The 13,479-nt window shown below is 52.7% G+C and overlaps 4 protein-coding genes across 4 annotated transcripts; 1 reads left to right on the top strand and 3 right to left on the bottom strand.

Moving 5' to 3' along the window:
• Positions 1 to 63: 63 nt before the first annotated feature.
• On the bottom strand, positions 64 to 3,228 carry VTN31DRAFT_1089 (uncharacterized protein; the record flags this gene model as incomplete). Its single annotated transcript, XM_069401107.1, has 1 exon — positions 64 to 3,228. One exon carries the CDS (start codon positions 3,226 to 3,228, stop codon positions 64 to 66), a length of 3,165 nt encoding a protein of 1,054 aa, XP_069263945.1.
• An 837-nt stretch (positions 3,229 to 4,065) lies between these two features.
• VTN31DRAFT_1088 (uncharacterized protein) lies at positions 4,066 to 6,120 on the bottom strand (the record flags this gene model as incomplete). Its single annotated transcript, XM_069401106.1, has 2 exons — positions 4,066 to 4,949; positions 5,004 to 6,120. The coding sequence occupies 2 exons, from the start codon at positions 6,118 to 6,120 to the stop codon at positions 4,066 to 4,068; spliced, it is 2,001 nt and encodes a 666-aa protein (XP_069263944.1).
• A 2,918-nt stretch (positions 6,121 to 9,038) lies between these two features.
• Positions 9,039 to 9,782, top strand: VTN31DRAFT_1087 (uncharacterized protein; the record flags this gene model as incomplete). The annotated part of the gene is made up of 1 exon (XM_069401105.1): positions 9,039 to 9,782. One exon carries the CDS (start codon positions 9,039 to 9,041, stop codon positions 9,780 to 9,782), a length of 744 nt encoding a protein of 247 aa, XP_069263943.1.
• A 1,644-nt stretch (positions 9,783 to 11,426) lies between these two features.
• VTN31DRAFT_1086 (uncharacterized protein) lies at positions 11,427 to 12,116 on the bottom strand (the record flags this gene model as incomplete). Its single annotated transcript, XM_069401104.1, has 1 exon — positions 11,427 to 12,116. One exon carries the CDS (start codon positions 12,114 to 12,116, stop codon positions 11,427 to 11,429), a length of 690 nt encoding a protein of 229 aa, XP_069263942.1.
• Between the last annotated feature and the right edge of the window lie 1,363 nt (positions 12,117 to 13,479).

Genomic DNA, 13,479 nt, shown 5'->3' with positions numbered 1-13,479 from the left:
CCCCAATGCACCTCATCCAGGGACAACATACAAGTATGCATGTATACTACTCCGTACTACTAATCACGCACTTCCGTGAGCCTTCGCCTTCCCAAGCTCGTCATCGCTGATCTCCCATCCACTCTCTGACTCGCTAGCACTCCAAGCAGAGTGGCCTTGCTTCTGCGGTGCCTGCGCCAGCGCCTCCTGTGCTGCGGCGACCCGCTCTTCTGTCTTCGCCTTCTTCTTACCCTTGTTCTTCTTCTGCGCATTGGCAGCCTCCTGGGCTTGACGCTGCAGCTTGAGGCCCGCTTCTTCCTCAGCCGCGGCGCGCTCCAGGCGGTCAAGGAGCTTCTCGCACGCCGGAGAGAAGGCTTGCGCGATGGGGAAGTCCTTGACCTTGAGTCGCATGTAATCGAAAGCGATGACGTGTGGCATGCTGGTCGGGGCCGGAATTTTGGACACAGGCGACCGCGGCCGCGTGGGCAGCTCAATGTCATCGCCGGGATTTGTCTGATTGTCCGGATCGATGTCCGGGGGGGCGGCACTCGGAGTCATCGAGGCCGCCGGGTCCTGGCCCTTGCGCCGAGGGTCGCCTCTGTCATGGAAGATGGCCGTCTTCTGGTACCGCTGGCTGAAATGCGTCAGGAGCACCATCTGCGCATTCATGCGTCGGCCAACCTCCAGCGCCTCATCCACCGTGCAATGCCGCTTCGCAAGGGCGGAGCCCCTCATGCTGTTCTGGAATGTGGCTTCGTGGATCAGAACCGTGGAGCCCTTGCCAATCTCCGCAAATTTGGCGGAGGGCCGGCAGTCGCCCGAGTAGGACAATTTGAAGCCGTCCGACCACGAAAGCGTGACCGCCATAGCGCCCCGGCAATGGTTAACAAGCACGCAGCGAGCGTCCTCCAAACCAGTGGCAGATCGCAGGAGCACCGAGCGACTTGAGAATTCATTGAAACGGAACTGAGACATTTGCGGACGCGTTCCAGGCAGATGAGAATCCGGATACGTCCCATCTGCTCGGCAATGTCGGTAAACAAAGGTAGTCTGGGGGCCAGCCCCGTTCTTCGAATCCTGCGCGACATAGGTCGCCAGGGGGAGCAGCTTCGAAAACCCATAGTCTTCGACCCCGGCATATTCCTCGAGCCAGTCAATCATCGTGGGCTCAGCCATGATCACAAGGCGCTTCTCTCTCAAAATCTTCTCTACATCGTGCTCAATTGTATTGTAGTCTGGACAGTGTCCAGGATAGTTCTCTTGATACCAAGCCTTGATAACCGATGCAGTTCCCAGATGGTGGTCCGCATGCATGTGACTGATCCAGATCAGGCGAAGATTCCTCAAGACTTCCCGCAGTTCGTCCGGCGGGAAGCATCGCCGTAGCTGGCCGATGGTGTTCTCTCCGCAGTCAAGCAGGTAGTATCCATGGCCGGGCACGCGGACCAGCGTTGCAGACACATTTCGGTACTTGGATGGAGTGGATGACCCCGTCCCCAATGTGAAGATCTCCGCCTCGGCTCCCGGAAGATTCGCCTGCAGCTTCTTGAGCCAGTCCTGGAAAGCGGGTTTTTCCATCCGATGTTTAATGACCTCCATTCTTTGCTCAACAGCCACTGGAAGACCAGACCGCAGGGGCTCCCTCGGATCGAAGAGTGGAACGACACTCGACTCATCGACACTGAAGTCAGGCTGGATGTTGATGATCAGGCCACGACGGGCAGGCTCTAGCAGGCCACCCATCAACAAGTCCTGGGAGTTTGGAGAGCTGGAGTCAGAAGTTGCCCCGCCCTGCGGCAACGTCACGTTGTCATGAACCGGGATCAAGAAATTGTTGCTGTTAAGGCGTGCCAAGTGCGTGATCGACCCGGCAGCACTCTTCATCGCGAGATAGTTGGGACAGTAGTCGGTCCCCGAGACAATATGCTTGCAATGGGACATGCGCGTGACAAACTCCCGAAACCGGGAATCTTGCCCGACGCCAGGTCCTAAGATCCAGACAAAGACGGACAAGCCCGACGTTACTGCAGGTGACTTCCACTCTGGACGCGACAGTAGATCATCAAGGTAGGCCACAGTTGGGATGTCCATGAAGGCAAACCCTTTGCCAAGCCGCGGAGGTCCCAAAACCATCTCAGGAGTAACGGTTTTGCCGTCCTCGGCCACAACGCTGAACCCATTCGTTAAGCGACTATAGTCGGGGCCAGGTGGGACCTTCAATTCCTTTGCTTTTTTCGCATCGAATTTCCCTCTGGTGTCATGACTCCGCACGATATAGCACATGGATTCCGTCGACGGCCGTGTCGGCGGCAGTTTGTTGACCGTCGCACCAGGCCAGGGAGTACGCACGAGGACATTGATGTCCGGTACCGGCTCGCTGCCTCCGGGCATCGGGCCACGATAACGCTCCAAGTCTTTGGTTTCAGGATTGCGAACGAAAATCGTGGCGGGCATCTGGACCTTGGAGAGCGGGGTCTCCACGAGAGCGTCTAGGGACCAGTTGGAGTTGAACATGTCCGAAACCACAGCGTGCCGCAACGACTGGTCTCTGGCAAACTGATCAGAGACACTACCCGAATCAACTCTTTCCTCGAACTCGTCCAAACTGCGTTTCCTCGGACTTGTTGTTCCCGACGAGGCTGCGGAGTCGCCCGTAGGCTTCAGCGGCATTGCCCACACTTTGATGTTCCCATCCGACCACGAGGGTTTTTCAAACGGATCCTTATCCTTATCCCCACCAGTAGGACGATCATTTGACATATATTCCTTAGTCCGGAGCGGAAGTCCCTTCCTGAAAATGAACTTCCTTGCGGTTGCAACCAAATGCGTGATATTTCTCCCTCCATGAATATTCATCTCGATAGTAGGTGTGGTCTTCTTGTCCATCTCCGCCTCCAGCCTAGCGAGTTCAGCCTCAGCTTCTTCTTTGTTCGGCAAGGTACTAAGATGGCGCAACCGACGCATCCTTTTCTCCTCCATGGCCATCTCTTGGGCAGATGTGGCGCTGATATGCGCATCCGCCACGGTCAAGATGACTCCCAGCAGTCCGCCCGCATTATGCCACCCCGTGGGCCCCGTTATGAACAGCTCCTGGAGGCTGGAGAACTTTGTCCCAAGCTCCGCAAACGTCCTTTGGGTACCCTCCGCGGCATGACCAAATAGATACCGCTTATTTGTCGTATCAAGAATGAAGGTTGTGCCGGGGGTATCGGCCGTCGGCGTGCAGAGGATCTGAAAGTAGAACTTCATTGGCTTCGCACCCACAGGGGCCGGCGGGCTTTCGGGAAGGGGAGGAGCGTAGCGATTTCGATCGACAAGGAGGTATCGCGCACAGAGTTTCGGATGGTTGTTCTGCGGCGCCTGGAACACCTGCAGACCCGGAAGCGCGACCTGCGTCTGCGACAGCGGCGGGTGTAGAAACTCGGAGCCGGTCTGTAAAAAGTGACGCGCCGGTTTGGACAGCGTGCGATGCTGATGGGAGATAGCGGCCGGACTGAACGTCCAGGTCCAAGTCGCAACGGACCGGGGCAGAGAGGTCCCGTGGGTGGCTGTTGAGAGCAGCCGCCCAGATCTACGCCAGGAAGCCAATGTGACGGTTTTGTGAGAATTCCTATGGAATTCACGTAATAACCGCAAGCATCACCTGGTATAACCTTTCTGACCGAATAGCGAAGCGGACTTGTCAAGACTGGGTATGAATCTGGGGTTTGCCGTTAAATTGAGGTCAGTTGCGGACAGCAGTAATAATTTTCTTCTTGGTAAATCGAAACGTCGAGTCACAGGTACGGGATGTACCCCGTATTAGCCATACCGTATCTGATTTAGCGCAAATCAATCTCTCATATTACATTTCGTACGCTAATCTCTTTTCGATTTAGAGAATACCAAGTAGATGTAACAATGCGGTATGGCATGTATTATTGGCAGCAATGGACTGCTCCGAGTTTCTGACTCGAGTGTTCGTCTGTAGGGGATGTGTATGCCAGGTCTGCGAGACAAAAACAACTCCGTTATCCTCCATTCCGTATGTATCCCACACATATATATACAAAGCCAGCCCAACCCCAACGCCGAAAAGCACAATTGTTACTCCAGATGTGACGTTATCCTCGACACTCGGTCAAAAGCAGCATTCATGCTGGCACATAATAGCTCGAACCGACGCCTCAGTATCTCTGCACTGACTTTCGTTGACTCGCCTTCCACGATCAACTGGTAATGCAAAAGTGCTTTTTCCGGTTTAATCCCTCCACACATGTCACTTGGAACACTCGGCCTTTCTATCGCAGGCACTTCGTCGGCAAAAAACGCGTATGGAGAATCTGACTCGTCGAGGTTCACATTGGGATTCGCCGTCCCACATTGTATTGTCTTTGTCAACTCAGCTGCAGGAGGTCGCTCGAGGCAAGGAACATCGGATTTAGATTCATCCAAGCTTGATAGAGGCTCCACGACACGAGAAGTTTTGCCAGACAGCGCTTCTGTGTCGACTGCTGGGCCCTCCGGCACATCCAAGAGTGCAAATACTGGTGTATTCATGAAGCTCATATCCAGGCCAGAGTTCCAACCTGGAATCTCACGCATGTTTATGCCCTGCTCCGGCACCATGACCATTCCGACTTGGAAATGTTGCTGAGGCTGGCCTTGCAACTCCTGCGCGTTTTGCAGATGTGTGTTGGCGTCCTTGGCAGGAGGGTTGGACTGCATTGCAGGTTGGACCATGGATTGTGAGGTGGACGGAGCAATGACCTGTTGCTGTTGCTGTTGCTGTTGCTGCTCCTGCTGCTGTTGTTGTGCTGCTTTGGCAGCCATGTCATTCAAGAAACTCGAGAAATGCGGAGACGAAAGAAGCATGCGGGTCAGATCAGTCAGGCGAGAATTCTCTTCCATCAGAGCTTGATTCTGCATGCGCAGGTCGTTCACTTCGTTCGCCTTGTTCGCCACTTCATTTTCCAATTGGGCGATGTATTCTGATCACCGGGGTCAGCGTGTCGCCCAAACTGCGTATTCAGTGCAACACAAACCTTTTCTGCGTGATCGAAACGCGCGTGCCGACACCTTGTTGCGAAGTTGACGCCGCTCCTTGCTGCTCAACTTCTTTCCTTCTTCACTGGCCAATAGCCGCTCGTCTTCATCCATCTCACTCTCGTCTTTTTGCTTTCTAGTCGGCTGGGGCAAAGATATCACGGGACGAGACGACCCAGAGCCTTCCTGCTTCGTGGCGCCGCTCTGGTTATTCGTGTTGTTCATACTGGTGTTATTGTTGTTGTTGTTATTGTTGTTGGAGCCGTTGGTGCTTCTGTTGGCGGTGGTGGCTGTTGTCGTATTCCGGTTGTTTTGCCTCATCTGTTGTAGAATGCGCGAGATTTTCTCCTCCACGACGGGATCGATGTTGCGGCCAGAACGAGTGGCTGGCTGCGTCGACTGCGGCGGGGGGACCGTCTGTCGGGTTTGATCTTGCTGATGCCGTTGTGCTTGGCGCATCATTTCGGCCTGTCTTTGTGCAGCGGCGCGAGCCATGGCTGCCTGTTGGTGCACTCCGGGATAGACTCGCCCGATTTGGGTCGGCGGAACTGGCGACACGTCCTGCCCACCCAATGCGGTTGGATCCACGAACTGCAATTTGTTCCCATCCGACGGGAAGTAGAAGCCAGACAGGCCAGTAGAACCGTCCGGCTCGGCATCCATCTCAGAGGAGCTTTTGGCCGGGACCGATCCAAAGTCGATAGGGGACTCCTCCTGCTTAAACCCAACAACCGACGAAAACATATCACCGCCCAGAGTATAAGCCTGACTGCCAGTACCAAAGCTGTTCAAGGAGTCATTGAACACCATGCCATGTGCAACCGCACCAGGCGGTAGGCCCGTTTGTTGCTGATGGTCTCCATACTGATGGCTGGGACCCGAGAACGGAGTTGACTGGGATTGACTCGCGGCGTAGGAAGATTCATTACTGCTAGAATCCGATACGTTCCTTGATGGTTGTGAAGGGATGGAAGGGTTCGACTTGGCGGGTTCGGAGGGTGTCAGTTGGTCGAGGTTTAGGAAGGATTCCAGGTCGGGTTCGTAGGAGACATTGAGGTTCGGCAGCCCTGGCGTCAACGGCAACGCATTGGAATGGAGTTCGCCTGCCGAGGCCATGACCAAGTGAGGTGGCGGAGGTTGTTTATCGATGAGCGGTGATCCGGTTGATCAGAATGGACAATCGAGATCGAGGAGACAATGAAGTCGGAAGGACCGGAGGGGAAGGGAAGAAATGGAAAAAAGCCAAAACCAGGTCGCAGGAATAGTGAGATCAGAGACTAAGTCTTGAAATTGTTGGCTGGACAGAGCACAAGAGTTCTCTCGTCAGGCAAGGAGACAAGTTGATCGAGCAGCATCAGGGGGGGGGGGTGTTTCAGCGGAAGCTCGCGGTTAAGAGCGCTCGGCTTGTCGGAGGATTGGTCAGAATGGCGCCGGCCGATCCTTAGTCATCAAAGTGGGTCCAGGATGCCAAGACTTTATGCCAAGCCCACTAAGCAGCTTCCAGAAATAGCATGGGGCGGATTGCGTGTTCTTTTCTCCGCCGGCACTTGCTCCAGGCAACACAGTTAAATTCAACCCTGTTGGCTTCCAACTTGCTGCGAGGCATATTGCTGATCTGGATGTCCAATTGGCCCTGTGCAGTCGGGTTTTCATCGGACCGATCTGGTATTCCTTTGATTTCTCTGCCAGCGTGAGGTTTGTTCGGCAGAGAAAGACAGAGCGTCGGCATCTCACTTTTTCCGCATTCCGAGACAATCGTCGCTGCTGAACTAAACTAAATACGGTAAATAATGTTACTTCCATATACAGTATGGTGGCCGACACTATCTCAATATGGAATAGTGCCGCATATCCTGATCGGTCTTCCGATCTAGGGCTCAGGGTTCGGGCCCCCGATTTTCAGCTGGGGTTGGGCACCTTGGCAAGCTTGGCTTTTTCTGTTGTCATTTTCCAGGTCCCAGCATTCCGCCCTCGCAGGGCTGTGATTTGGCCTCCAGTCCATCGTCACCGACACTGCGTGCATCGGAGTTGATCCTGTGAGCAGTGCCGAGGTCCCTCTTTGTGCGATTGCATTTTTGGGCCGGTCAATTGCCATGTAATCGGGCCATCTCGAAGGCAAATTGGCCCAAACGAGCAGGATTCCACAAGCCAAAGTCAAAAAGATTCAAAGGGTTGGGAGGGCCATAGAGGGCGGGAAGTTCGGAGTATCTGTAGAGCCGGAACGGGACTGGACATCCCAGAGCTCCGAGGATCACATTGTTCTCCGTCCATGTGCCCGATGGATCTCCAATCGCCGATCCAATGGTTCCTCACCTACTCCGTATGGCTGAGCGATCTAATAATCTGATGTTGATGTTGCGCGCCGCCACTTTCGCCGAGTATGGCTGAGTATGGCTTGTCTGATACTATCCAATGCCGCTGTGAAGTCCTCCGTATAGCGTCAGAAATCCACTCTCACTGGGCCCAACGGAGATTATCAAGCACTCCGTAAAGGATCTTTACTGCTAAAAAAGGCGTTGGATTCCGCTGAAGGATCATTCGTTGGCATTCAAAGTTCATGCTCCGATCTGACACAGGGCCTCAGTAGGGCTTTTGTCCGACATTTCGTCAATTAGTTATTTTGTTGCTCTGCGAACTTGCATGCCGTTTTCTCGTCAAGTTTCTGTGACAGCCGGCAACAGTTGCCGACGACAAAGGTTGGACTGCATCAGATCGGTCGATCATCTACAACCCTGCGGCTGCAGATCGCGCTCGATCCGCATATCAATTTCGAAGTAAGGGCCCACAAGCTTGAGATGTTGTTTCCATGTCGCATTTGCTACTCCGTAGTTGTTCCGTGATTAGCCGTCGAATTTGGTTTCTGGACGACCCTACGTTGGACAAAATCAGCTCCATGGGTTTGAGCGTGTATGTTCTTTGCGCCCAACCCGATGATACGGGGGCTTGGTTGCTATGCGACAGTGTCGTTGACAACGAGATCTTTTCGCAACCCATCAAATGTAACGTGGATATTCCCACCATTTTTGACCTGACCCATCCAAGAATCAGTTGCCGGTGGCCATTGCCAGCAGTTTCGTTCACGCTCACTACTGTCACAGCAATGCAAAATCATGGAATGGGTCCCTGGTAAGCTACTATCTTTGTAGCAAGTAAAGGTTGTTGGGGAGTCATCGATTTAGGGGAAAATGAACGTCCTCCATGGACGGGTATACGACGTACTTGCAAGGAAAAAGTATTCACACTCGGTCCATAGTTCGAACCTCCAGTTTTCCAAATCAGCCACACGTCAGCCGCGATGCACTCTCGATGCAGTGCAGCATTTGGATCGGGTCGTCGAGAGCAGCAGAGCATTACCTAACGGCCGACGTCCCATTCAAAACCTCAATAACAAGATTCAGCAGGTCTCGACGAATCGATCAATGGTAAGATTAGTACTCAGAGCAAAAAGTAAAAGAGTTAAGGTGCCTTCTTGATTCTCCCTCAAGTTTAACCTAGCCTTTAACTCCCCATCTCATCCAGCGCAACAGGGTTAAAGGCTGGGGAGAACAGCCACCCTTGCAACTTGGAAGTCACAGGCCTACCAACTAGGCCATTGGCCCTAGACATGTTACCAGTGCTCCTGAAATTGTGAGTGATGAAGGAACTGTGAGATGCCTAAACGGGAGGGAGTTGTTTTTCGAGATGCACATTCGCTCCGCGGGCAAGTCTGTTCATGCCTGCTCCAAAATCAGGAGATCATTACCTACTACTGTACTCAGCATCCTATGGTGCAATCGAGGCTAGAGTTTCTCCAAGGCTTTCCATGGTCCAGTCAACTGGCATAATAGCGCTATTTGGAGATCCGAAGCTCGGCTTCGTGCCCCAAACCCGCCACCAGTACAGTACTGACTTACACACGGGTCATGTTCGTAGTTCAACCTACACATATACATAGAACTTAAAATATCTACCGCAGCGTCAATCCAATTGCATCAATTACCTTCAGTCAGTCACGAAAAAGCTTTACCTACCGAATAGCAGGGGAAAGAGAAAGGATGGCCTCTCCTCCCCGCGGACCACCAATGCCAGATCCCACACCAGCTCCCCGGCCCTCTCCAGTAACCCTCAAAGGCCGAACAGTTACACTGGAGCCCATCAATGCATTCCACGCAGACAAACTCTTCCCTCACGCGAGCGGGCCAGAAAACGCCTGGATCTGGGACTACATGCACTATGAACCGCCCTCGACGGCCGACCAACTGCGTGCCCGTTTAAACAACTTTGCCGATCCAAGCAGTGGCGTCTGCCTCTGGGCGGCACTCATCCAAAACCAGAACCAGGACCGAGATCAAAAAGAGCAGAAAGAACATGACGACGTGGTCGGCTATCTTGGGTACCTAAACATTGTCCCCAAGCACCGCACCATTGAGATCGGAAATGTCTTGTTCACGCCCACCATCCAGCGCACCACTGCGGCCACGGAAGCGGTGTACCTGCTGCTGCGCCACGCGTTTCGAAATCTGGGCTACCGCCGCGTAGAGTGGAAGTGTGATAACTTGAACGAAGCGTCCAAACGGGCCGCCCTGAGGTTTGGGTTTACTTTTGAGGGCGTCTTTCGACAGCATATGATTATTAAGGGTTGCAATCGTGATACAGCGTGGTTTGCGGTGCTGGATGGCGAGTGGGAGCGGTTGGAGAAGGCGTTTGAAGGATGGTTGAGTCCGGAGAATTTTGATGATTGGGGAAGGCAAAAGAGGAGGTTGGAGGAGTTTAGGGCTGAAACTATGGATTGCTTTTGAGACTAGTAGATACCTATATAGATAATGTTTCCATGTATATCCGCTTTCTAGTCCCTCAGGTTCCCATGCGCTTCGCCAGTTATAAGACATGAGCCAACAAAGAAATTCCCAACATCCCTTTCGGTTCGAAGGTCTTCATGTGGGCGTTCTTGTGCGAACAGGAGCATCCCAAATCATCCATTGGGCCAACGGTAGTTTACGTGGAGCCATTCGACAAAATGAGACGACTGACAACTCGAGTGACAAGTTCCAATTGTCCTTGGATTCATATCCAGGTTGTCTAGCTTCATAAACACGACAACTCAGCCGCAAATACTGTAACGGGAGTCGATGTCTGTGCCCGTCTTGGGAGTACTGTACCGTTATTGTAGCACGTAATCCCTTCGGGCAACAAGTCGGTTGCGCCGCTGGCGCAGTTCAATTCAATCCTCAGAATGGCTCCGTCTTTGGCGCCGTTTTTTGTCGTTGTCCATTCGTTTCACTGCGAGCTCGTTTCGGCTTCGAAACCTTCGAATAACTATCGCTCGTGTTACTTGGGTGCCGTACTCCGTACTTTTGACAAGCAGCCATGTCAGTGATGCATCATTTGCCACTTCTGGTGACCGTATATCTCCGAGCAGTGAGCGCAAGTAATCTCAGTGGCTATGCCAAATGTACGACGTATTCCCGTTAGATTCGCGCCTTGTGAAGACGGAGAATGCCCGTTATAAACAAACATAGCTGGTCGCACAAGCGAGATTTTAGACAGCCCAGCGTCGATAATCCAGCTATCAACTGTCAAGTGCGGCAGTGCCACGATCAGACCGCGTCGTCAACACAGGCGATGAGAATGCAGTGCCTCTTCTGGATCACATACCATGGCTTTCCCTCCTCGACGGCTAAGCCGTTGGGGTTAGAGGTCCTGCCGTTACGAGCTTAGCGTACTCGGAAGCTCTGCTAGGGCTGAACCCTATCTAACCCATGTAGAGCCTATCGTGCCCCACAACACAATGCATAAACCAGCAGGATCTCCTGCTTCCTCTCCTCATCCCCCCGTGCGCTCACAAAACCGATGTAGAAACTTCCCGTAGCTGCTACGATCTACAGACGTGAAATCTCTACTTTAGCCTCCGGACTCGAGATGCCTGCCTTCTCCAGGTAACTTTGGCAGAGCATCTCACTCACCCCTTTGTAACCTCATGGAAAGCACCAAAACCGGTCACCCTTTTTGTTACTCCTCCCATTGCGGCTCACCCTACGCAGCAAGGGGTGTCAACCGCGCTCCGGTGCCGTTTCTGTGGCCCTCAGGTCAGTCACGGAGTGTAGGGGGCACGTGGACATGTACCACGCACCGGACGCCCTTGATGTTAACTCCAAGACTCATGGCACCGGTCGCCTCCTCCGCGGGGCGCTGGTGAAGGCCTCCAAGGCCAGGGCTTTCGCGGGTGGCCTTATAAACCCTGCTCGCCGCAATGTATGCACCGGAAAGTTATGCGTCAACTGCATTAAGTCATTGAGCCGTTTTGTACGCCTTCCGCAACGGTGATAAAATGCCGACATCGAGCAGTTGGAGTCTCCTGCAATGAGGCGGCAGTACTGCTGTTGCGATGCGATATTGGCCAGGTTCACATTGACATGCGATCCATGGCCGCCAAAGATCAACATTCATTTCTTCCTCCCCCGCATGGGAATCCTCGCCCACTCTCTAAGCGCGGCTTCAACCCTCAGCACGAACTCAAACTTGTACTGAGACCTCCAGCGAACCATACTTGCTCCAACGAGCGCGCGAGATTTCTTGGACATGTTAATCTGTACCGCTCGGAGGATAGCGTTTGCAAGGGGGAAGACCGAAAATAGTTGACGACCGCCGCGGCGGCATCGAAGACGGGTTTGATGGCCGGAAGAGAAATTAGGTCCCTCACAACCAACTGAAGGCCGTGAGTCACAGGGGATAAAGAAGGTGTGTTGAAACATTGGCTTTTCTTCCATGATCCTCCAGACAGCTTTCATGGTGCTGCATGTATCTGTGGTCATGGAGTTGATCCTGGACCAATCTGGAGATGAGCCCAGAAAACGTGTCAACTTCTCAACAACAATATCTGAAATTTGTTCTGCAGTCAACCGGCGGTCCCCCATTACCTCGCTCTCGTAATAGTACGAGGCTTCTGGGGTCGAAAATGGCATATTGAGAAGTCTTTCCTCATTGATGTTGGTGGACTCATCAGAAGTGACATTGAGAAACTGAATGCTTTTCACCTTCTCCGTTACCTGTGACTTCACAACGTCATAGCAGTCGTCAAGAATCGTGGTCGAGAGCGTCTTTCTGTCCGGGAGCTGGAAACCAGGTCTCAGCATTTGGAAGACCTTGCGGAAGTGTTTGTCCTCATCATAGAAAATGGCCTTCCCCCCCACAAAAATGGCGAACCCGATTTCACGCCAGATCAGATGCTTAGGCTGGAGGGCACATTGATCCAGGCGCTTCTGCTTTTTGTCGGGGATCCCATGAGCATTTCCAAGCTCCAGCCGGCAACAGTTGCCGACGACAAAGGTTGGACTGCATCAGATCGGTCGATCATCTACAACCCTGCGGCTGCAGATCGCGCTCGATCCGCATATCAATTTCGAAGTAAGGGCCCACAAGCTTGAGATGTTGTTTCCATGTCGCATTTGCTACTCCGTAGTTGTTCCGTGATTAGCCGTCGAATTTGGTTTCTGGACGACCCTACGTTGGACAAAATCAGCTCCATGGGTTTGAGCGTGTATGTTCTTTGCGCCCAACCCGATGATACGGGGGCTTGGTTGCTATGCGACAGTGTCGTTGACAACGAGATCTTTTCGCAACCCATCAAATGTAACGTGGATATTCCCACCATTTTTGACCTGACCCATCCAAGAATCAGTAAATCAATCTCTCATATTACATTTCGTACGCTAATCTCTTTTCGATTTAGAGAATACCAAGTAGATGTAACAATGCGGTATGGCATGTATTATTGGCAGCAATGGACTGCTCCGAGTTTCTGACTCGAGTGTTCGTCTGTAGGGGATGTGTATGCCAGGTCTGCGAGACAAAAACAACTCCGTTATCCTCCATTCCGTATGTATCCCACACATATATATACAAAGCCAGCCCAACCCCAACGCCGAAAAGCACAATTGTTACTCCAGATGTGACGTTATCCTCGACACTCGGTCAAAAGCAGCATTCATATCCACTACTGGAGCTCGGCCTGAAAATATGAGGCCTTCAGAGTTCAGACCGTTTACCTCGTCATTCTCCGCACGGGAAAATGTATAGTTCGTATCAATCAGCAGATTGGGGGTTCTGCAGTTAATGGATCCCAGGCAACCCATTTTGTGAGTACAGTTGCCGGGAAGTTATGTACAATCGGAGAGGTACCGGCGGTCGGAGAGTTGTTCTGTTGAACTTGCTGGTGATTGATGATGGAGAATGAGAGGTTCAAAACTTCAGAATGTCGGAGCCGGGAGTCTGGGGAAGACATTATTTGGAAAATGTCGAACAATGCTTTCATCTCGAGAGCAGTTGCCCGGAATATCTGGAAATATATCGACCCCAAAAACCCCGAGTGTGGGATGTCTTGGAGGAACCGAAGCTTCCTGATTTCCGGAACTACGAAGTGCGGAAAACTCGGACAACCCAAACCGGAACCGAGGAGCCAGAGGGCGAGATAATTGAGGTAAACAGCGCGGCCGACTT

This window comes from Thermomyces dupontii (genome assembly GCF_041956625.1).
Source record: "Thermomyces dupontii strain NRRL 2155 unplaced genomic scaffold VTN31scaffold_1, whole genome shotgun sequence".
In the NCBI taxonomy this organism is placed as follows: Eukaryota; Fungi; Ascomycota; class Eurotiomycetes; order Eurotiales; family Trichocomaceae; genus Thermomyces; species Thermomyces dupontii.
Note: the sequence above shows the minus strand (reverse complement) of the source record. Positions and strands in the feature narration are given on the sequence as shown.